At 55.2% G+C, this 22,265-nt stretch overlaps 6 protein-coding genes across 6 annotated transcripts; 2 read left to right on the top strand and 4 right to left on the bottom strand.

Annotated features, from left to right (window-relative positions):
• Positions 1-113: 113 nt before the first annotated feature.
• BDP55DRAFT_554668 (kinase A anchor protein) lies at positions 114-866 on the bottom strand (the record flags this gene model as incomplete). Its single annotated transcript, XM_060569414.1, has 1 exon — positions 114-866. One exon carries the CDS (start codon positions 864-866, stop codon positions 114-116), a length of 753 nt encoding a protein of 250 aa, XP_060428414.1.
• Positions 867-2,247: 1,381 nt separating this feature from the next.
• BDP55DRAFT_633215 (hpt domain-containing protein) lies at positions 2,248-3,050 on the bottom strand (the record flags this gene model as incomplete). Its single annotated transcript, XM_060572527.1, has 3 exons — positions 2,248-2,533; positions 2,765-2,937; positions 3,030-3,050. 3 exons carry the CDS (start codon positions 3,048-3,050, stop codon positions 2,248-2,250), a joined length of 480 nt encoding a protein of 159 aa, XP_060428413.1.
• Positions 3,051-6,765: 3,715 nt separating this feature from the next.
• BDP55DRAFT_185075 (uncharacterized protein) lies at positions 6,766-7,608 on the top strand. The gene has a single exon (XM_060565846.1). The coding sequence runs from the start codon at positions 6,915-6,917 to the stop codon at positions 7,422-7,424; it is 510 nt and encodes a 169-aa protein (XP_060428412.1). The 5' UTR covers positions 6,766-6,914; the 3' UTR covers positions 7,425-7,608.
• Positions 7,609-10,375: 2,767 nt separating this feature from the next.
• BDP55DRAFT_667601 (uncharacterized protein) lies at positions 10,376-11,617 on the bottom strand. Its single transcript, XM_060575177.1, has one exon. The coding sequence runs from the start codon at positions 11,572-11,574 to the stop codon at positions 10,411-10,413; it is 1,164 nt and encodes a 387-aa protein (XP_060428411.1). The 5' UTR covers positions 11,575-11,617; the 3' UTR covers positions 10,376-10,410.
• Positions 11,618-13,124: 1,507 nt separating this feature from the next.
• On the top strand, positions 13,125-17,821 carry BDP55DRAFT_667596 (IKI3 family protein). The gene is made up of 5 exons (XM_060575176.1): positions 13,125-13,500; positions 13,804-14,735; positions 14,793-15,581; positions 15,646-15,988; positions 16,039-17,821. The coding sequence occupies exons 1-5, from the start codon at positions 13,313-13,315 to the stop codon at positions 17,717-17,719; spliced, it is 3,933 nt and encodes a 1,310-aa protein (XP_060428410.1). The 5' UTR covers positions 13,125-13,312; the 3' UTR covers positions 17,720-17,821.
• Positions 17,822-19,101: 1,280 nt separating this feature from the next.
• On the bottom strand, positions 19,102-20,359 carry BDP55DRAFT_694791 (KOW domain-containing protein; the record flags this gene model as incomplete). The annotated part of the gene is made up of 2 exons (XM_060577391.1): positions 19,102-19,842; positions 19,922-20,359. 2 exons carry the CDS (start codon positions 20,357-20,359, stop codon positions 19,102-19,104), a joined length of 1,179 nt encoding a protein of 392 aa, XP_060428409.1.
• Positions 20,360-22,265: the final 1,906 nt, after the last annotated feature.

Raw genomic sequence — 22,265 nt, 5'->3', positions numbered from 1 at the left:
CACAAACATATCCGCATGGTCTGCTCTGAGGAGGGACATCCTATGCTCTAGGGACCGTTGAAACTCGCAGACTTCTGAATAAGTTGTTTCAACAGGCCTAGGCTGCGGGATGACTAAATGTCGATCTCAGCCTCGACCTCGTATGCTTCGTCATCCGTCCCCTCAATCTTCTTGGCCCCCATGCGGCAGATGGTGATCTTTTCTAGGGGCACATCTTCCATCCAGATGTAGTCATCATATCGGTCGAGTATATCCCTCGCGTCGATGGTCAGCTTCGGGCCCTTCTTGCTCCAGCCGCCCTTGACGTAGATCGTGTTGACAATGGTGGCGTGCAGCAACAAGCCCCGGTCATCCTTTCCAATGACTCCGGCCTCTTCAAACGTAGCCCTGATTTTCTCGCAGAATGTCTGGAAAACACCTTCGCCTTGTTCGGGTGGCGCGTATAGAACCGATGCCTTGCTGGGATCTGCTCGAGGGCCCGACTTCATGCAATGTAAGCCGCGGAGCGTGATTCGGAGCGGCGAGTCGGTTTCGGGAGCGCTAGTGGACTGCGCTTTACCGGCCAACGGGGTGGAGGAGGACAGAGGTGTGATGCCGGCCAAGATATCCCGCGGTTTCAGGCTCTTGAGGACCTCGGTTGCTTTGCTGATGCCCTCGTCCTTGGCCAGACTCATGATCCCAAGGGTGAGGTGCAGAGTGCCGAGCGGCCGCACGGCATCTGGTTGAACCGCAAAGCTGTCTGGGTTGGTGACATCTGCTTTGAAGGAAGCCAGGCTCTTCGATAGCTGAGGTCTTGAGGCCGAGGTGACTAAAGGTATGCACAGGAAGTGTGTAGGCGAAGGCCTGGCGTTGGGACGAGGGGGCATGGTGGCTGGTTCGAAGAAAGGGGGGGCAAGTCGATGAAGTCTTGATGCTCCGTTGCTTGTGGTCTAATGTGGTCTTCCAGATCCGGTAGACTTCGCCACTTGCGAAGACCAGACAGACTTGCAGTGAGAAATTGTATTCAGGAAGCTTGTAGGCGTTCCGGTGAGCCGGTTGAATCTATAAAGTACGTCAGAGCCTAGTTCCCGAATGGCGCCGCGAACGGAGTCAACAAGCATTCAAACAACGTGGTCCTGTCGGGCCGGCCCGAGAAACGGTACAAGAATAAAGCCCTGTCAAATATCCATTACTCGCATGGCAATAGAGCAAATGCGATCCATCGTCGATGTGATATCGCGATATTGGTGAGATGGGCATGATAGCGGGAAGATTTGGAGCGCAGCATGTGGGATGCATTTCCAGCAGATACCGCACCGCCACAGGGCTCGCGGGTCAGGATGCTCCCCCAGTGCCACAAGAAGAAGATGCAGACGTACCGGATTCGAGCTATGGCGTCAATTTGTCGATCTCTAGGCCCGGGCTTCGTCACTCCTCGCAATGATGTCAGTCGGTCAAGGCTGAAAGGGGACGCTCGGGTAGAATTTTGATGGGTTCCCCGCTGCCCGCACCGAGGATGGAATCCTGCTTGTCAGCCCGTCTGCTATCCCCGGAACACAAACTACCGCCCCGGGGATTGGAAAGAAGTGCTACAGATCTGACACCGTCCATCCGTCAAGAGTGTGCAAGTAGAATCTTGCTCGAATTGATGAGAGGAATATTGTCTCCAAGGAACTAGAAGATTTAATTCACAGAGCGGCTTTCGTTGCCGTTACTCGCGTGGGATTGATGGCTCTGTACCGCCAAGAAGTTTCGGTAGTGCCTTGTTATGAACGAACGCAGACAATGCTATTGTCCGTCTACCCAGTGTAGGTGGTAAAGACCGTGAGAGCATGCTGTTGATTTAGGACTATGGCAGGCGTAAATGGGGGAGCCCATGGCACGAGCCTTCAGAACCTTTCCGTCGTCTCAGTCGGTTGACTGCCTCGGCCATCCAGCTATTCAACTCGGCTTTCCCCTTTGCAAACAAAAAAAGGGTCTCCCATGCAAAGCCAATCCAGGTCACCATGCCAAAATGCCAGTTTTTCTTCGTGAATCAAATTCGTAAGTGTAGAGAAGGGGGTATGAGGAGAAATGGGTTCGTAAGCAAAGTGTCAAAGGGCCAAGGTATTGGGAGAGCCGCGCAGCCCTCGATGGGTGTAGAGCATCCTCCGTCGTGGTCCACTTCCTTCTTGTCGTCACAGCCATCGTTTCTAATGCTGGGCGACAGAACGACTGGTGCTAAGACACGGAGCGGCGGCGTTGACCAGAAGTCATCTGTGGCGGCTTTTAGTCTTCTTCTTCTTCTTCTTCTTCTTCTTCTTCTTCGGTGCCGAAGAACTTCTTCAGAAGCTTCTCAGCGTCCTCGTACTCCTTCTTGAGGTCCTTGAGCGTCCCCTCAATTCGCTTCAAGCACAGCGCCTCGTCAAGCTCTGGGGTTCCATCCTCATTCTCCTTCTTGCCGTAACGTTGGATCTTTTCGCAACTGTCTCTAACCTTGACGAGTCCCAACGTGGCTGAAGAGCCTTTGAGGAAGTGACCGAGCGACGACAGGTTCTCGAGGTCCTTCTCCTTTCTGTAGATTTGAGTAAGAAACCAAAGTCAGCCTTGTCCACAGCTAGTGCAATCGAAATCTGCGCAGGACAACCAGCGAAAGAGTTCATATCTGCTGTTGAGGGTACTTCAGGGGTAGGGGGGAAAAGAGGGCAGGAGAGGAGGGCGGAGAGGGGCGCCAGCATGGAGGAGTGGGGGCAATGATGATGATGGTGATGATGGTGATGATGATGATGTTGATGATGCGACTCACAAGGCGTCGTCCATCTGCTCAAAGGTCTCTTCTGCTTGCTCGAAGAAACCAAAAACGATTGACTGGCTGAAGTCGCGATCATTCTCGTCCTCATCCATCTCCAGGATCTGACCGAAGGTGACTGAGTCAATCGCATCGCCAAAGTCGGGGGTACTGAGGGGACCATCGTCGCTCTGTGTGCAAACACCCCACGTTAGCCCAGCCCTTGTGGCCCAAAACACATCATCACAAAAGCATCACACGGGAGTGAAACTCGATGACATACCTTGTCTTCTGAAGCAGGCATTTTGGCAGTTGAGTATGCGGTTCGTTAAGAGTTGTTGTGTGTTTATGTAGCGTAAGTGGGCGTGAAAACAGGGCGGATAAAGGCGTGGTTTGAAGTAGTATCGGCCAAGGGCGCTCTAGATGAGAGGACTGTGTGTGATTGGCGACAGCAGGTAGGCACAGGAAGAGAGGAGAAAGAGGCTAACGAAGCGAAGATTTTGGTTAGAAGACAACGAGCCAACACAAGACAGCAACGCAAATGTTCAGTCAGGCGGCGGTGGATCCCACGATGTATGATGGAGTGTGTGTGGACTGTGGAACAAAGGCTTCGGATTCTTTGCGCCCGGTTCTTGGGGATAGGCTAGAATCTGGATGCCCTGTGTAAGGATGAGGAGGAGAGTGGCCAAGCTGCCAGTGCGTACCGTTGCCGCCGTTGGTGCTTCCGCTGCCAGCGCCAGCAGTGCGGTGCTGCAGGTGTGATGATGGTGAAGGGGAGATATACCGCAACCAGAGGGAGTATGCAGCTCAGGGTGGATATTGGGGATAGAGGAGGTAGGAAGGGGTTGGTGTTCGTGGGCAGCAGAATCGGACACACACAAGACAAATAACTTACAAAGAGGTATGGAGACTGCGGTCTGAGGGGACGACGACGAAGTGTTTTCCAGACTAGAATGAGAAAGGGTAAGCTATCGGGTCCGATTATGGTTGAGAGCGCATATAATAGGGCGCCGGGAAGAGCTGGTTGGTAGGTGGTGTAAAAGAGGCAGGCAACGAAGCAGGTAGGGCTTCCGAGGTGTCTAATAATTTTTCGGCGGGGGATGCAGTAAGTGGATGTGGGTAGGTGGGCTTTTTTTTTTTTGTTGGAGGGGAAGACCGCGCGTGGTGGGGTTGCGCTGCGGTGCTGGTGACTGCAAAGTACCCGGCTTCAGGTACCTCGACCTTCAAGGTAAAATGGGTAGGTACCTTGCCTTAGGTAAGGAAAGGAGACGAACCGTACTTACCGGTGACAGAGTCAAGCGTCAGAGGAGACAGTCACCTCGCGACGAAAGACGGAGAGAAGACTCAAAGAAGAATTCCTTCGTCTTTTCTTTCTTTTACACCGGCGTAGAATAAGGCCGGGAAAAGGAAGAGAAAAGTTGAAATGAAGCTGCGAAGTATTCAAAGTCGAAGCCGCGGGTTCGGTTGGATGAGACAACGGAGGATGAGACCCGGCGAATTGTAGGATGCCGTGAGGTGAAGCCGGCGGCTGATCTGATGGGTGGGCTCTCGTGCCTTCAATGCCGTCGGTAAGGACGAGTCGAAGTGAAGCGACCGAAGGTGAAGACGGACCGGAGTAACACCCGTCGAGTGCTGGCTGATGTATAAAAGGTCAGAAACGGATGACATGTAATCGGGAGTTGGGGGAAGTAAGGTGAGATGAGGTGAGGTGAGTTGAGGTAAAGTACAGCCAAGGTACCTGAGCTCCAGGAGATGCGGCAAGGCAAGGTAAGATGAGCTAAGTAAGTAGTCAGGTAGTGTAGTAGAGCAGGGCAAGACTGGGAAGGTGATGATGGCCTAAGGACAGCGATTAAAAGCGGAAGGCGTGACGGCTGGGGGCAGGCAGGGCGTGGACCAGGGCGGCAGGGCCAAAAGAGAGAAAGAGAGAAGGAGCAGGAGGGGTGATGGTGGTGGTGGTGGAGGAGATGGTCCCCTCTTGGTATCTCAAAGAGGAAAAGGGCGAATCTGGAACTGATCTCTAGTGCAATTTTGGTTGGGAAGATGGGGGCTTGGGGGGGCCTCTTGGTACGAACCCTTTGCTAGAGTCGGGCCTTGACGACAGCGGACAGGACAGGACAGGACAGGACAGGACAGGAGTATACTGAGTTACCTTTAGGTACGGATAAGCAGGCGAGACAAGCGAATAGTAGGCTTTGGAGCCTTGAACCAGCGAAGCGAATGCCGCTGCTGCCCTGGAATCTCTTGTAAGTTGCGGGAGCTGTCGCTGTTGTGGAGGGCTGCCTGCTCCCAAAGGTACCTGGCAGCGCGGTTCAGGATGCGAGCGGTTGCCGTCCGTTATTGTCCAAGCAGTAGCAGAAGCGCGGGAGGGTCAATGGAGGGGTGACGATGGAGGGGGAGGGGAGCCAGGAGCCAGGGTTTCTAAAAAAGACAGGGTCAAGCGAGGATACGGCGGCGGGATTGGGCCGCTCTTTCGTCTTTTCCTGCAGGGCCCTCGTCCGGGAATGCCACCTTATTGTTATGTGCGTCGGCGAATGTGCGTCTTGCGAATTTGTGAGAGAGAGGAGGCGGCGACGACGACGGGCGGCGGGGTGTAGCAGACTGGGGGGGGGTTTTTTTTTTTGACTGCGACTGTTCGGACCGGTAACGAACAAGAAACAGGATGAAGGAAGTATCGAATCCGTAAGGTAAGAGGGGAGGGGATGGCAGGATGGATGGAAGACGCGCCAGCCCGGGGATGGAGGGAGATATGCTGCCTGCCTTTGACATGAACAGTCGCAACGACCCGATGCACTGGGATGGCTTGGATTGGTTCTCACTGTGTAGGTATGGATTGGATCTTCTTGTCAGTCACACACGGGCAGCTGAGGTTTGGCGGATGCAAAGGATGCAGAGGGGGAAAAGAAGGAAATAAAACTGGAGGCTCGGGCAATGACAACCGGGAGACAGGCGGCTGGAATACCCACTAATCGAGGTCTAGACGTGTCTACCTGACCTCATACCTGATAAACTAATTGTAGCGTCGCCAGACTTGCATCATCAGAGCCAACCCTGACATAAGGTACCTTGCCTTACTTTACACAGTACCTTCCTTTCTCTCTCTATCTCTTCACCTTCCTGCTGCTAGCTTACTGTGCTTACTGACTCCAGACAAGACGTAGGAGCAAGTCAAGCAACTTACCTCCCCAGGTAGAAGCCTGAGTTGAAGTCTCATGCAGGGCGGGTAGCTAAGGTTAGAAGGCGGTACATCTGCAGGGCGACCACCTCCTGCCGGGAAGAACCTCCAAGCCAACGGGCACCCGGCAAGCATCCCCTTACGTACGGGGCGCTCCTTCCCCAAAGGAACAAAGAGCACTCTGAGCATTGTTAGACCGACGAAATCGCCAACTTCTCTACCGAACTTTGCTTGGGTCGTTTGAGAGGACCGCACAATGAAAAGAGCTTCGATGCGTGTCCAGTTCCGAGCAGCTTCCATGGTAAGCTTTTCCACGATTTTCATACCAACCCGTCTCGCGACCCAAGGCTTGCCCTGGAAGACATCTGGTCAAGCTCGGTCCCCATACATACACTACCATATTTCCTCCATTAGACCATGGTTTGGAATATTCATCCTCTAGCAAGACCTCCGCTCTTATCTTCCTTGAAACCATTGGTTTTCTTGCCATGGATCTCGAATACCCTTTTTGCAACCCATGCCTCGATTTCGTTCCCACACAAGGGAATATCCTCCATCTACACGTCACGAGACAGCCCTGCTTCGGTTCCATGGGTGTCAGACAGCCGCGATATTCAGCCTTGAGCCACTGCTTTATCGTACAATATCCTGCGCCATGACCTGACGGACACGCACTTCTCGCGCTAGCAGCTGTCATCCCTTTGCCTCGACAAGCTTCTAGACCAAGAACCACCGGTCATGGGTTGTGGATCTACCAATCGCTGTGCCACAGTACAAGACTCTCGAGTATCAACACGGATTACCCCTCCTCGAGTCCATTCCTTGCACACCACCGCCGGTTGCTATTTCGCCTTGACGATGCAAGACCGCTGCCCTGCATTTGCAAGTTTAAGGCGGTCTCTCCCGACCCTCTAATTTCCGTGGAGAAGTAGAGATCGGCACCTCCCGCTGGCTTCATTCGACACCCGCCATGCCGGACTGTTTGAACAGTAGCTTATGACTTGGATTCTGGGTTGGACATCTTTGGCCAGGGCCGGTTCTCTACTAACATTCCTTTGCCAGCGACGTCCTTACGACTATAGGCCAGGTACCATAGCACTCTCTTTCAGCAAACCAACCATAGAGGCAAAGCTTTGTATCATCCGGCAATCCAAGCCCTCGCCGGTAAGGCATGTTTTTGACCGCCCGAACACACAACTCTCTCCTTCTGAGCGGATGATCCGACTTGCCCACGGTCCATTGCGTACCTCGCGGCTGACGAGGATCCAGTCATGTTTCCGCTGTGCGAAGGGAGCCGGTGTGACGATCCTTGGACAATTTGAAATTCCTGTTACGCCGGCCGAGAAGACCCCAAATTATGGATGGTGTGGCAAAATCGATGATAACACACTTTCAACACCACCATCAGATTTCACGACGAAGACTTTCACCGCTCCACACCGATGGGAGGACCCAAATAAGGCAGGAGGGTTGAAGGCGTATGCCATGTCGGCCGTCGAATTCTGATAAAAATGGTCACGTTAAGAGGAGCGCCGAGAGGTGGGGAGAAGGTTGGAATGCAGGGTCCATACCCGTTCAACTACTTTGACGATCCGTACCTGATTCAAGTCTAAAGCGATGCTGACAATCCAGTCAGTACCACTCCCGCCGCCAACAAGGTGGCATGGAGCCCGGTGAGCAACGGTCCCACACCGCTGCAGAATCATCTCGGACACATCCAGGTCGACAGAGGCTAGACTCTCTCGGCCGACAGTTGACGCTCCACATTAGCGTACTTTTTTTTCCAGCGGAAGAAAAAGGATTTTCCTAATCTGTTTGGCCGGTTTAGAAGGTCCCGTCCACCACAACTCAGTGTATTAACCAGGATCCATTCATGTGGTTAAATGGTAGGGTGGAGTATCTGCATATGCACTCAGGTCTGGGGGCTGGAGCTGGGTTTCTGCCAGACGTCATACCGCGCTTGAACGTCATCGGTGGGTTACACTGCAAAGCCTGCATGGACCAGGGTGTATTGAGTGGACGACGTTTCCGTTTTGGTCCGTCGCCCTCCGTTCAGGGTCTATGCCAACGACACTCGCTCTATCACCAGCCCAACGCTGACAACAGCTCTCTTTTCATGACCACCCCTTCGAGACACTACAGCAGTCCAAATATCGGCATTTGTGCTTTAGTGCAGAGACAGTGGATTCGTGTCTACTCTTTATGGAAATTTACGCCTCGCGACGTACTAGGGCTGATTATACGGCTTTGAGGCTCTGCTAGAGACAAAAGAGTTGCAGGTGTCAGAAGACTTTGGACTCCGGCAGTACGGAACCGTAACGCCAGTGAAATATCCCGTGTTTTACGGAAGATCCACTTTCCTCGACGGTCGGTGCAAGTGAGTGCAAATCCGTATACCACTTCATCTCCACGACCTCTGTTCATGCCCGTCTCCACCACTACTTGATCCAACCTTTTTCGGAACACTTTCACTCAGAGACAGCTGCTGGCCAAGATACTTCACCCTCATTCCGCCTTCTAGACCCCTTGGACAATTAATTGCAGGAAGGAAGAGATCATCAAGCCGCTACAACTCGGCTAGCCATCTGATCATTGGATCGGTTGAACTTTGATGTCACGCATGCGCCAAGCCAGGCAAAACGGCAGGCCTCGAGGCGGGGGACAGGGCCGAACTGGTAAGAATCTCTTGAGTCTCTGACTCCTCCCATCAAAACTTCGATCGTCGCATGAGTGGAGGGAAGCCGACTATCGCACGGCCAATGGTCAATACACGGTGACATCTTTCACATTGCCAGTCAAATTATCTTGGAGCTAGCTACTGTGCTGAGGACCGAGGTGCTCATAGCCTCATACTCATAGCCGGTATATCCGCCTTCCCCGCTGTAGATTCGATCACGGTTGGCAAGCTTGATCACCACCACAACAGGGACACCGCATGCTAATACCCGGTACTTGAGCTCGTAGGGTATCGACAGAATGACGAGCCATTCTATACGATATTCGCATTTTCACGTTGGAGTCTTTGTGAAGACAACTCAGACTTCAACGTGACGAGCAACAGTCTCTCATCAGACGACGTGTTAAGGAGAATGTCTAGAAAGGAGCACCACACCAAAATCTCGGTCGCGATTGAGGAACCAATGACTTTTGGTCTTTTAACCCTCCGTAATACACCCGGCAGTGAACTCCACACGAATACTTGTCATTCGTCTGAGTGAGATCTGAGACTTCCGCGCCATGCTGTTAAGAGTCGTACGAAGGCACAGGCAATCGTGAAAGAAAGGGCATCGCCATCGCTTTCCAGAGTACGATGCAAACAATGGTCCAGGGGTGCGGTTTGCAACCACAGCTTGCGGTGTGGTAAAGTGCGAGAGCTCATAAACCCCGGTTCGATAGCCCTTTCACACCGTCTCGCGCCTCAAGCCAATCTGCAAGAGACAACACGAGGTTCCCGCCAGCTTGCTGCATGCAAGCGCGAGGCAATACTCCCAAAACCGGTTTTTTGGTCCTACTATGCGGCCAGTGGTCCCTCTCGCGCCGGCTTGGCCGGCCGCCATCGCTCGCGGAGAGAGGGGCGGGCGTTCCTTTCGCGACGATAGTTCAGACGGATCGCTCTCACTCTTTGCGGTGGTCTATTCCGACCGGATGGGGCGACGTTGTGCTGGTTTTAGGCTTTTTCTCTAATTCTTCTAGACGCCCACCCCCCTTCGACACAACAGCCAACGCTTTGGGTGTCGGTGACAAGATAGGTAGCGCAGCGGGCTCCTGTCAGTATGGGCGGAACCGGGGGCGATAGCCCGGTCCCGCATCGGTCACCGGTGTATGGACACGTACATGTCACGTGGTGTGCGGGTTGTGTGTGAACGGACGGCAAGTATCGATCCGATCTACGGCCATCAAGGAAATCATTTTGATTTGGATTATGAATGGACATGGTAAGGTACTTCGCAGCAATAACGCTATTAAGACGATGGAAGTGCTTCATATAACCCTGGGAGCCAGCATTCCGACGTTTATCTTGCAGTGCCGATCCCCCATGATTGGGAAATGCTTCGCGACAGAATCAGATGCCGAAATACGAGGGTTGGGGGGAAACAGTAGGTAGCGAGACAATAGTATTTGACAAGTGACGGGCCTGTGACGGGTACGAGAAAGCCACACTGTTGAGGCCGAGACACGGAGACAGGAGCCGCCTCCTTCCTCGCAGCATATCGAAGTTTTCGAAGGATTCTGCAGGAAAGCAACGTGGGGCCCAGTTGGAGCAAATAAATATACCCTGCAGATTTTCGGCTGCCGGGGTTCCCAAATAGTCTAACGGTGAAGCTTCAGTCTTTGCTAGGGCTGGTCGGTGATATCCACTTCACCGTTCTCGAGCGGTCCGACGACGGGGCCTTCGCGGTGGTGGCACAATCTTTTTCTCTTTCTCTCTTCTCACGGGGGTAACGATACGTCTTTCTTCTTTCTCGCTGAATCCCCTTCTTTTCTGCCCGCTTCACAGCAAAACCTTGGTAGCCACACTGAGCAGCCACGCCGCATCCTGCCAGCCACCCTCGTTTGCTTTTGGGGGTGGAATTCTCTCTTCCGGGGCGCTGATAACACCCTCGAAATGCCGGGCTGACCACGACCGGTGGAGCCCATGCGCCCCACCATCCTCGTCAGCCTCACCCTCGAACTCGTCCCCGTCAACGTCGTCGTCGTCGTCGTCTTCGGACTCTTCCTCGTTCTCCTCGACAGCGAAGAGCGGCCATCCCAGGATATTCCCGACCCAGGAGGCGCCGCCAGCCCTCTCGCCCTTGACCAGCCTCCTGACGGCGGCCTCGTCATCTTGCGTGGTGTCAAAGTCGAATGACTCGAGCTGCTCGTCGAGGTTGACGAAATCCGGGCCGGGGATGTAGTCTTCGCCGTCGTGGTGGCGGGGGAAGTAACCCTCTTCCAGAGAGTGCCGTTCGCGCTCCATCGGCGTCAACATCTGGCTCCGGGTGCCGCCGACTCTGCTCGCCGACCGGCTTCCAGGACGACTGGGCCGGGCGGAATGGGTGTAGGAGGCTACGCCCTCCAGATCGGCGAGGCTGCCGCGCCGGCTGCTCCGTCTGCTGGTGAGCTCCCGCTCGCGAGCCAATTCCCTTTCGAAAGCCTCCTCGTCGGCGTCCCGCATGCCTGTCAGGCTCGTGGAGCTCTGTCTCGAGACGAGCCATGCCTGGCCCTTTGATTCGCGGTTCTCGTTGCTGATGAGGGCGCCGGTGCGGAGGAGCCAATCGCTATCATTCCGGTCCCGGATCGAGAAGTCATCTTTCCGGCGGCGTACCGTGGGCGAGGTGGTGCCCGAGACGGCCTTTCGGCTGCGAGATTTCCTGTCGGCGGCGGAGGGCGTCAGGTGGGTGGCTGATTTGCTCTTGGGGAGGTCGGCGTGCGGCACGGAGGCCCGGCGGGCGTGAGAGGCGGGCGAGCGGGTGAGCAGGCCGGGCGTCGTCGGGGCGGATTTGCCCTCGAGGTAGGAGGTGTTGTGGTGCGGCGAGGTGAGGTGGTCGGGGAGGGCGTCGTCGTCTTGGAGGGGTAGGCGGGAGGTGAAGGGGGCGAGGGAGAGGTGGTTGAGGTTTGTGCTGGAGCGGTTCTTGCGACGCGCTTGGTTCGCGTATTGCTTATATGCCTCCTCCATTGTTACCCTTTTTTTTTTTTTTTTTTTTTTTTTTTTGCTTTTTCCCTCTCGAGACTTGTTATTATATGGTAAGGTAAGTCTAGACGGCCCGGGGGATAAGGACGACAATTGATAAGCGAGGGAAGCAAATGTAGAGCAAGGGTTAAGAATTATAGTGAGTTTGGTTCGACAGGTAAGTAGATGGTAGAGCTGGCAGGCATGCACACGGGGAAGGGGATGTGAGTTCGGGTGGTTTCGCTTCAGGTCTTTAAGAAGGAAAAGGGTTGGGGGAAAAGCAGCTTGCAGCAAAAGCTTGTTGAGGAGGCGTCGGCAGCAGCAGGAGGAAGAGGTTTTTCCCCTAAGCTAAGTAGGTAGCCAGTGACACGGACGGACGGGCAAAAAAGACTCGCAAGCAATTGGAGGTGGAATGCGCGCAAAGGAAAAAAGCATATGCGCTAATGGCAAAATCCGGGGAGCAAGCATTTCAGGAGGAGAGGGAAGTCCAGGAAAAGGATACCGAGGACAACCGTACGGTGACAATCTGGAGGTTGTTGACCGGGGATGATTGGATCTTTGACTTGTGATTTGCTGAAGCGGGTCTTGCGGGGACGGGGAATCGTGTGGTGATTGGGCGGAGTCCTCCGGGGCTGCTGGGCTTTCCTTTCCCATTGCATGATTACGTAGGTACCTCGGTACATGGGTTTATGATCGGGCATTACTGTGCGGCGGGTAGGTACCTGTACCCGGGGATCATGCAATCTTTCTCATCCCGTCACGGTTATTGGTTCAAGGAGGAGGGGAGGGGGTGCTGAAGCCTCTTCTAGGCCCCTTCTCACTGTGACGTTCCGGCGGGAGGAAGCGAGAGAGGTGTGCTGAGATGGTGGTGGAATGAGCTGACTCTAGTACGAGGCTTGCAAGTTGCGAGACCATTTGTTTTTGCTTCCAGTTTGCTTCATGCAAAAGGGCTTTGCCGTCTAGAGGCCTGTGAGTTTATGCTTTGGGTTCAATCGCATGTTTTCTTGTCTTCTGTCACCTATCTATCCAATTTCCAGTTGTGAGGTTCATGCTTGTTTGGTTCGCAAGAGTGCTGGACTATGAGTCTTCGGAAATGGCCGTGACGTGAAATTCCGTCTGGTGATGATGAGCGTCAATTGTGTTAGCTCAAGTCTATCTAAAGCACAATTTGACCTACTAAGGTCAAGTGGCTAAAGCACCTAGATGGTAGCTGAAGCTGTAGGCCTGTCTGTTCGTCAATTAATGTCGCTCCCTGAGATCATTGCACTAGCAAAAGGTAGATTGAGCAGCCAAGGTGAGAGGTTGTGGCTTGCGCGGGCTTGCTCCTGAACTTCCAGGTTGAATGACTGACTGGAGGGTGGGCTGTGACGGGATGAGGTGGATGGATGTACCTTACCCGGGGCCGTCAGGTACATAGGTACCTTGGCGGGGTCCAAGTTACCCCTCCGCCGCCGCCGCCTCGTCCCGCCTTTCGTAGGGCGGGCTGGCTGGCTGGGCTTTTGGTCGCATTGAGATTTTTCCAGGCGGGAACCTGAGCCCAAGAGTGAGAGAGAAGGAAAAAAAAAAAGTTGCAGTGACGACGAACAGGACGGTTTGCATTACGACTCACAGCTTTCCTCGCGACCGAAGCAGAGCGTAACACCCCGAAGTCGAATCCGGGCAAACGCAAACCGCTCCTCCCGACCAAGGTTACCTTTTTTCATGCGTTAAGAAGCTTGCAGCGCTCCAGAGAAAGAGGGCCAAGATGCGCAACTTGCGCAACATCCGATTCAGCGCTTGGGAGCAGCAGCAGCAAGAGGTCGACCCCTCGGCGGTGACCGCCTGCTGCTGGGACCCCGCCAAAGACGAGCTTCTCTGCACGACTGGGCCGACGGAGGCGAAAGCCACTATTGAGCTGGTGAGGCTGTCGGAACACCACCAGCAGCAACAAATGTGTGGCGCCATTTTTAATTTACCCCTTGAATTTGTTCACTATCGGTGTTGTTGTATACCCTGTTTCACTGTTGCTCCTTTCACTGTTGCTTGTTTTGTAATGGGTCTTACCCCCATGTCGTCTGGTCGTTTCCTGGATTTTGGCTCAGTCTAATATCACGTCCTAGTTGTGAGGTTATTCTGACCCTGGGACGGGGTACATATCTCTCTTTTTCATGGTGTGGCTTGAACACACTATAAGCTCTCATATACCGAAGAAACTCAAACGGTACGAAGTGACTCTGACTAACATGGCTCACACAGTAAATCACACTCAGTCACAAGCTGGGATGCACCGAGTCCCAGCCCAGACCTACCCGCAGACAGGGTCGTCAGCCTCCACCACTTCAGCGACACCCTCACCACCTGCGTGATCCTCGAGGGAGGTGACATCGTGACCATCCAAGAGGACGATGACGGCGCCGAAGTTCAGATCGAGATCGTCGGGTCCATCGACGCCGGCATCGCCGCGGCGCGGTGGTCCCCGGACGAAGAGCTCCTCGTCGTCGTGACCAAGGAAGGCAACGCTGTCTTCATGGGCCGCACCTTCGACCCCATCGCCGACGTAGTCATGACGGCTGACGACCTGAAGCTCTCCAAGCACGTATCCGTCGGCTGGGGAAAGAAGGAGACCCAGTTCCAGGGCAAAGGCGCCAAGGCGATGCGCGACCCGACGATCCCTGAAAAAGTCGACGAGGGCCTGCCGAGTGTCAACGAGGACGGCACCGCGGCTGTCAGCTGGCGAGGGGATGGCGCGTACGTTGCCGTCAACTCTGTTGCTGGAGACGCTAGGCGGGTTGTGAGGGTGTACTCCCGCGAGGGCGTGCTCGACAGCGTCAGCGAGCCTGTGGACCACCTCGAGGGCGGGTTGAGCTGGAGGCCGTCTGGAAACCTGATTGCGGGTATTCAGAGGTTCGAGGACCGGACTGACGTCGTCTTCTTTGAGCGAAATGGGCTGCGGCACGGGCAGTTTACGCTGCGGTCTGCTGATGGGCCCCTGAGCGCGCACGAGAAGATTCGGTTGGAGTGGAACTCGGACTCAACTGTCTTGGCTGTCATTCTGAGTGATAGGATACAGCTTTGGACGACGGGAAACTATCACTGGTATCTCAAACAGGAGATCCCGCTGGCATCAGCATTTGCTGGGTTGGCGTGGCATCCTGAGAAGCCGCTGCGTTTCGTTGCTGCCACTACATGTGAGTTCCCTAGCCCCCTTCTGTCACCCAGACGATGTTTTACTGACTATATTGCAGCTATTGTGAATGTGGCCGAGTACATCTTCACCGTTTCCCGCGGATCCCTCAGCCCTCCCCATGACCACGGAGCCGTCGCCGTCATCGACGGACAAACTCTCAAGCTAACGCCCTTCCGAACGGCTCAGGTGCCTCCACCCATGGCCCTCTTCGAGCTCGACTTCCCCAGTAGCGTCCTGGACGTCGTCTTTGACCCGAGCAACGAGCTCATGGCTGTGTTGCACCGAGGGGGGCTGGACGTGTACGAATGGCAGACAAAGGGGGAGCGGTCAGTCAAGCCCACGCCCAGAGCCAAGATCGCGTTCGAGGCGGACGCACAAACCCGAGTGCCTTTGCAGGTTGCCTTCTCTGATGCCGCCGAGTGCCGTGTCCTCGTCTCTGACGGAGGTCTGAAGCTCGAGAGCTATACGATCGAGGCAAGCTCCATCAGCGCTTCAGGGGTCACTCAGCTTCGACCGACGGAGACCATCTCGTCACTGTTCAGTCGTGAGGGCGACTCCGGGGTTGAAGCCTGTGCCCAAGACCGCTCTGGGAAGCTGTATTCGGTGGCTGGTACCCGAGGCCCCGAGCTGCTGTTGGAAACCCAGCTGTCGATGCAGCTGCCGTGGTGCGAACTGCACAACATCAACAGGCGCAGTGTCGGGATCGGAATGACGAGAAACGGCCACCTCTATGCCAACTCGAAACAGCTAGCGAAGAACTGTACCTCTTTTGTCGTTACCCCTGCGCATATCATTTTCACGACCAACAACCACTTTGTCAAGTTTGTTCATCTGGTAGACCCCGAAGGTTAGTGTACCCCTATTTCATACTGAAGACGCCGGGTTCAGAGATTTTAACCCCCTTTCCGCAGAGATGGAAGTCCCCGGAGATGATCCAGAGATCGACGAGAGATGCCGAAGCATCGAGCGCGGCGCTCGCCTCGTGACGGCCACACCGACCAACATGAACTTGGTCCTCCAGATGCCCAGAGGTAATCTCGAAACCATCTTCCCCCGGGCCATGGTGGTTGCGGGCATCAGGCAGCTCGTCGACGAGAAGAACTACGGCAGGGCTTTCGCCTTTTGCCGTACGCAGAGGGTGGACATGAACATCCTTTACGATCACCAGCCGAGCCAGTTCTTGTCCAACGTCGGTCTCTTCCTCGACCAGCTTAAGGATATTTCCTACATTGACCTGTTTCTGTCTTCTCTCAGGCAAGTCCTCGTTTTCTTCTGACTTTGGAACCAAATCTAACTCGATTCAGGGATGAGGACGTCACGCAGACAATGTATAAGGACACCAAGCGCTCCACGAGATCATTCGAGCCCTCAGCAGAGACCCCAGCACCACTTGACGCCTCCCCCAAGTCCAAAGTCAACAAGATCTGCGACGCCATCCTCAAGAGCCTCCAAACCAAAAAGAGCACAAACCTGCAAAACATCATCACCGCGCACGTCTGCAAGGTCCCGCCCGCCCTCGAAGACGGCCTCACCCTCGTCGCAGAACTCATGCAGGAGGACGAGAAACTCGCCGAAAAGGCCGTCGAGCACATCTGCTTCCTCGTCGACGTCTACCGCCTCTACGACAACGCCCTCGGCCTCTACAGCCTCGACCTCGCCCTCCTCGTTGCCCAGCAGTCCCAGCGCGATCCGAGGGAGTACCTCCCCTTCATCCAGAACCTGCACAACCTCCCCGATCTGCGCCGCAAGTTTGAGATTGATGACCACCTCGACCGTAGAGCAAAGGCTCTGTTGCACCTCAAGGCCCTTGACGCCTTTGACGAGCTGTGCGGGTACACCACCAAGCACGCGCTCTACCAGGACGCCCTTAGCCTCTACCGTTACGACCAGGCGCGCCATCAGGCTCTCACGGGGCTGTACGCCAGCTACCTCGAGTCCAACTCCAAATACCGCGACGCCGGCCTCGCCTACGAGACGCTGCAAAACTTTGCCAAAGCCACCAGCTGCTACCGCGCAGCAGGCGTAACATGCTGGCGCGAATCCCTCTTCGCAGCACAACAGCAGTCCCCGCCGCCGTCGGACGATGCCCTCACAGAGTTAGCCTCGTCCCTTGCCGACGCCCTCTGGGAAGGCAAAGAATACGCCGCGGCGGCGACGATCCACGCGGACTACCTCGCCTCCCTCGAGACGGCCGTGAAATGCCTCTGCAAGGGCTACCACTTCGCCGAGGCCCTCCGTCTCATCGCACGCGATCGCCGCGCAGACTTGCTGCCAACCGTCTTCGATACCGGCCTCGTCGAGGCCCTGAGCAGCAGCACAGAGTTCCTCGCGGACTGTAAAGCCCAGCTTTTGGCGCAGGTCCCCCGCATCGTGGAGCTCCGTCGCAAGGCGGCCGAGGACCCTCTCGCGTTCTATGAGGGAGAGCGGCCCGGCGGCACGGGCATCGATATCCCTGATGATGTCTCCGTCGCTACCTCGCGCGTGAGTACCTCTGCAAGTTTGTTCACGCGGTACACTGGTAAGGAGGGCAGTATCGGGACGGCCGGGACAGGCGTATCGCGCGCAACGTCCAAGAACCGCAAGCGCGAGGAGAAGAAGCGCGCAAGAGGTAGGAAGGGGACGGTCTATGAGGAGGAGTACCTCGTCAACAGCGTTCGGCGGCTGGTGGAGCGCGTCGAGGGCGGTGCGAAGGACGAGGTTGGAAGGCTTGTGTTTGCGCTCGTGAGAAGGGGAATGACGGAGCGCGCGAGGGCTGTGGAGGTTCTTGTGGCCGAGGTTGTTGAGGGGTGCAAGGCTGCTGTGCGCGAGGTGTTTGCCGTCAAGGAGACTGAGCAAGAAGGGGCTGTCGTTGTCGGGCTTGATGGGGAGACGTACCTTGCTTCTGGCGGGGATGCCGTGTTCCAGGAGCACCTTGAGGCGAGGACGAAGAAGCTGGAGCCGCCTGCGCTAAGTATCTTTCAGAAGTTGACGTTGCTGGGGTCATGAGCACGAGAGCCTTGCTTGTCAGGTCAGTGCAAATGTATTCATAGCATTCTTCATGCCACTGTACTGGCTAATGGTATTGTGACGCTACTCCCGATGATTATTTCCATCGCTGTGTCTGCTATCTTCCTCTATTTCTTCCTGTCCTGCTACCTTCCTGCTATCTTCCTGCTACCTTCCTGTCCCTCCTGTCCCTCCTGTCCCTCCTGTCCCTCCTGTCCCTCCTGTCCCTCCTGTCCCTCCTGTTCTTCATCTTATCCTTCATCCTGTCCTGCTACCGGTCTGATATCTATTTCAACCCACTCTCCCTCCACCCCCAACCTCCCAACTACAAACTTCTTCTACAATAACGACCACGACCACGACCACGACCGACCTGAGCCTAATCCCCACAACTACCGGATACGCACTTCACATTTAGGTCAACAACATATTTACTTGATATCATTATGAAATCATTTACTAGAGTTTGTCTTCCTCTTTCTTCTCGCTTTGCCAATAGCTAACCAAAACCAGATCTTCACCACTCCTGGGCCCGGGAGCGATGAACCGGCCGCCTCCCTCACTTCTTCCTATCGCTACCAGGTATCCCTTCTCCACATCCTCCACTCGTCCCGATCCTGGGAATCAGAACCCCAAGAGTGATCCGACCTCTGACCCCAATCCTACCAGCCTTGCCAGCATGATCCAAACCGATCTGCGCAATGGATTCAATGTGCTCCGCACCGACGTCGTAGGTACCGAGCAGCGGATTGTCAAGGAGATCAAACAGCGGACGTGGCTACGCTGGATCCTTGAGTAGGTGGCATAGGTTTGTATGGCTGCGCTGTTGTCCGCTTATGGCAAGTACGTTCATTTCCCTTTCAAGATGTTCTCTGTTAACATTCCTGGACCTTTTTTCAGTGGTCTCTTGACCGTGCCAAGAGATTATGGCGTTGGCTCGGAAGCAACACAGTCGACATTAAGCTTGGTTGAGAGTGTAGCCCGTGGGGGGAGGAGCAGGCGGGTGGCGGTTTAGATCATCCCAGCTCGTAACAGCGAAGAAATTGGGCATCGAGAGTAAGTGGCAGGACAGGATTAAGGACAAGAAGGATAAAAAGGTCTGGTGACACAGGCTTGAAACATGCGGGAGAAGAACTTTTGACCGCGAGACATAATCATGAACATCCTGGCCAAGCATGGTATCCGAGTCAAGACGATTGTTGAATTGGAACTCCCACGGGCCTGACACGTTTGCCTCACTTGACCGTCGCTCTAGACCGAACGTATCATGCCGCAACTTTGTTATAAATACAACTCTTATGGCTATTCATACATGTTATAATCTCCCTGGCCTCTCGCCTGATTTTGTCCCCCCCCTCTTCTCGTAAAGGTCGATTACCCCTTTATTGAGGTGGAGGATGACTCTCTGTCTCCTTTGGTGCTTCTGTCGCCGCCGCCGCCTCCGCCTTCGCCGTCTTGGATTCAGACAGCTTGGGCGTAGGCATATTCCACGCGGACTTGTCCCCTTGAACAGTAGCCTTGTTCCTCGCCATGATCTCGCCAATCCTCTCGAGCATGTCCGTAGACAACTCGGGCTTGCCGCGCGCGCGACGGGCATCGCGCAGCTCGCGGTTGAGCTCCTGCAGCGGCGTGCACATGGAAGCAAGCGCATCAGCCGACGCCTTCTTGAGGGCCTTCTTCTCGGCCTCTTCGGCCTCCTTGCGCAGGATGTATTCGTCCTCGTGGCGGGTACGGAAGCGGGAGTACTTGTTGCGGAGCTCGTCGATGACAGAGGCCGGCATGGGCGGGGAGAGGAGGGTGGGAACAAAGGTGGCGGTCTCGGCGTCGAGGCGGAGGGTGTCGCCGGGCTGATCCTCGCGGACCTCGGCCTCGCGTTCGGGCCAGGGGATGGCGATGTTGGCGCCGGGGATGTAGCGGGTCCAGGCGCGCCAGCCGGTAGTGCGGGACCACTTTACGGGGCCGCGAGCGAGCTGGCGGATGACGACGTCGCGGGCTACGCCGGTTGCGGGGTCGACGATGGGGTGGACGAGGCGGACCGCGGAGATGGGGATGTTCATTGATGTGTTTTGTGTTGTGGGGGCGTCGAGGAGGTTCTGGAAGGATTCGGGGACGTGGACGGTGACCTGATGGCCAGTTGGTTAGCTTCGAACTTCTCTCTCTATAGCATTTCTTGTTGCCCTGCTAATCAGTTTGAAGGCTCACCTTGCCAATCTCCTCCAATTGGACGGTGCCGTACTCGAGGTTGATGCTCGCAATACGGTCAATCTTGCCCTTTTCGGGGCCTTCGAGGAGCACAACGCGGTCCTTGACGGCGAGATTGAGGTACTGACTTCCACCGGCCCATTCACATCGTGCCTCAATCTCATCAGGCTTGAGGGGCGTCGAACGACCCTGGCGATTTGTCTGAAGGGCTCCGTAGCTCTCAAACATATCACGACGCGGGGCCAGGGGGCCGAGATCCCATTTCTCTTGACGGGCGAGGCGGGCCGTCTTGATGTCCTTGTTCAGCTCCGTAAGCTGGTTCTTCTGGTCCCTGGAGCGCTGGGCCTTTTCGGCACCACCCTCGCTGCGGGCGCGCTTCTTCATGCGCCGGGCGACCTGCTTCTCGGCCTGCACCGTGCGCTTGACGAGTCTCTGCATCGTTGGCGGATATGGCTCCCGGCCAATTGGGAAGGAGTTTCCGGGGTGGTTGTAATCTTTCAATGGACTTGTCGAATTCGTCGTCGAAATAGCGGCCGGTTCGGTGGCGGGTTCGGAGGCAGGTGTGAGGCGTCGGCGATGCTGGAGCCGCGGTGGTCTGTCGTCGACGTCCTTGAATTGGCGATTTGGAAATTTCAGACGGGTCGGGAGCTTCAACCTCCCCTGCAGCTACGGACCGGGGTCTGGGTGGGTCGCTGGAGCGGTACGGATAATCAGATGTGCCGGACCACGATGCAGCGCAGGGGCCACATGACAGCTGCCCTGGAACTTGGAAGCGAAAGACCATCCCATTGTGTCGGTGCCAAGCTTGCAATGGACGGATGAATGAACAAACCCCACATCCCCCGGTCCCAGGGGAGATGGCGGTAAGTATCCGCTATCCAGTGTGACTTGGCTGGGTGACATTAACAAGGTGAGATAGTTCTGATGCGAATGCTCATTGCCGGCGCTTGCTCCGGCAACGAAATATAACCACACGGCTTCTCGGTTGTTGACGAAAGAGAGAACGAGGACGATTTGCAAATATCAATTCTTGCAATCTCCCTGTACCAAGCGGCTGCACTGCGTTGCGACGATGACCGTCGTCCGAGCCCCATCCAAGGCTAACGATGCCATCATGCAGCACCTACGATGATCCCTCATGCGCCATGTCCCAGAATAGCCATGGGAAAGGGAAGATGCGGATGACGACTCAGAGTGGCTTGTGAAATCATTATCCAAAGCTGCCGATTGAGCCAGCAGATGGTTACGTTTGACTTGACTAAGAAAATCGTTCACCTCGGTCTCTGTCGGTACAATCTTGGTCGCTCAACATTCAAACCAACACTGTCGGGGGACATTGTTACCAGAACGTACAACAACGGTGCCAAAGGGTGGTTGATCGTTAGACCCCTTATTTCCCAGATCTTGGGATTTCAAGGCTGGACAAGAGTTTCAAGGTGGTTGGTGACCGAGACATGTGCACACCCTTTCGACTGTCTCGCTCTGTATCCTTCCTGAAGATGGTGCGGCTGCTCCCTCCCCGTATTCCATAATTTTGGTCGTCAGCTGGCGGAAGCCGTTATTAGTGCCGCTGGTTAGGATTCAGAGTCGCGGTCAGTTAGTGGCATGTCACATCAGTCAACTCACAGGTGCACAGCGGCTCAGGAGCCGAGCGTCCAGCTCTGACGCACAGTCCCTGGCAGCAAGGCACTGTGAACATTGAGGTGTACGGAGTAGTGGCAGGGATTGAGTCCTAGATCCAGGACTATGAAGTTTGTACCGCCTCGAGGTGCGGCGCAAGCAGCATCCACCAAGGCGTCATCCCGAGGTACCTACGGATACGCACGCGGGTGACAACAAAAGCCGGACACCGGCTCTCTCTAGCCTCTGTGTCTCCTTGGTATTCCTTCTATTGAAGACTTTCTGGAAGAATGAGAAATACCCAAAAAGACAGCAATGCCGAGAATGCTGAGAGAACAACTGACAGAGTGACTGGGTTGAGCAAGAAGACGGTCTCCTCGGTCACATGGGTCATGCTCAATGTGCGGTCGGCGTTAAGAATCTCGGTACCGCAACACTGCGGATAGAGATATGGTTCCGATCAACAATCATCTTCTCCGCCACGTACCTGTCCTTGTGGGCGCATATGCACGAATGGTCGCAGAGTGTGGAGGGATAGCTTGGAGCTTGTGCAGGCTAAGACTTGCCAGATTCAGCACGCACCAAAGGATTGCGCAGGGCAACGTATCGTTATCAAGAGATTGTGTCTGCTGTGCAGGTCCCGGTCATCTTGACCGCAAGAGTCCTGAATCAGTGGAATAGAAGCATGACTGTACCTAGGGCGTCTTGGTGTCGAGTGCATGTG

Source organism: Colletotrichum godetiae (assembly GCF_030913485.1).
Source record: "Colletotrichum godetiae strain CBS 193.32 chromosome Unknown BDP55scaffold_26, whole genome shotgun sequence".
Lineage (NCBI taxonomy): Eukaryota > Fungi > Ascomycota > Sordariomycetes > Glomerellales > Glomerellaceae > Colletotrichum > Colletotrichum godetiae.
This window is presented reverse-complemented; position numbering and strand designations above follow the sequence as displayed.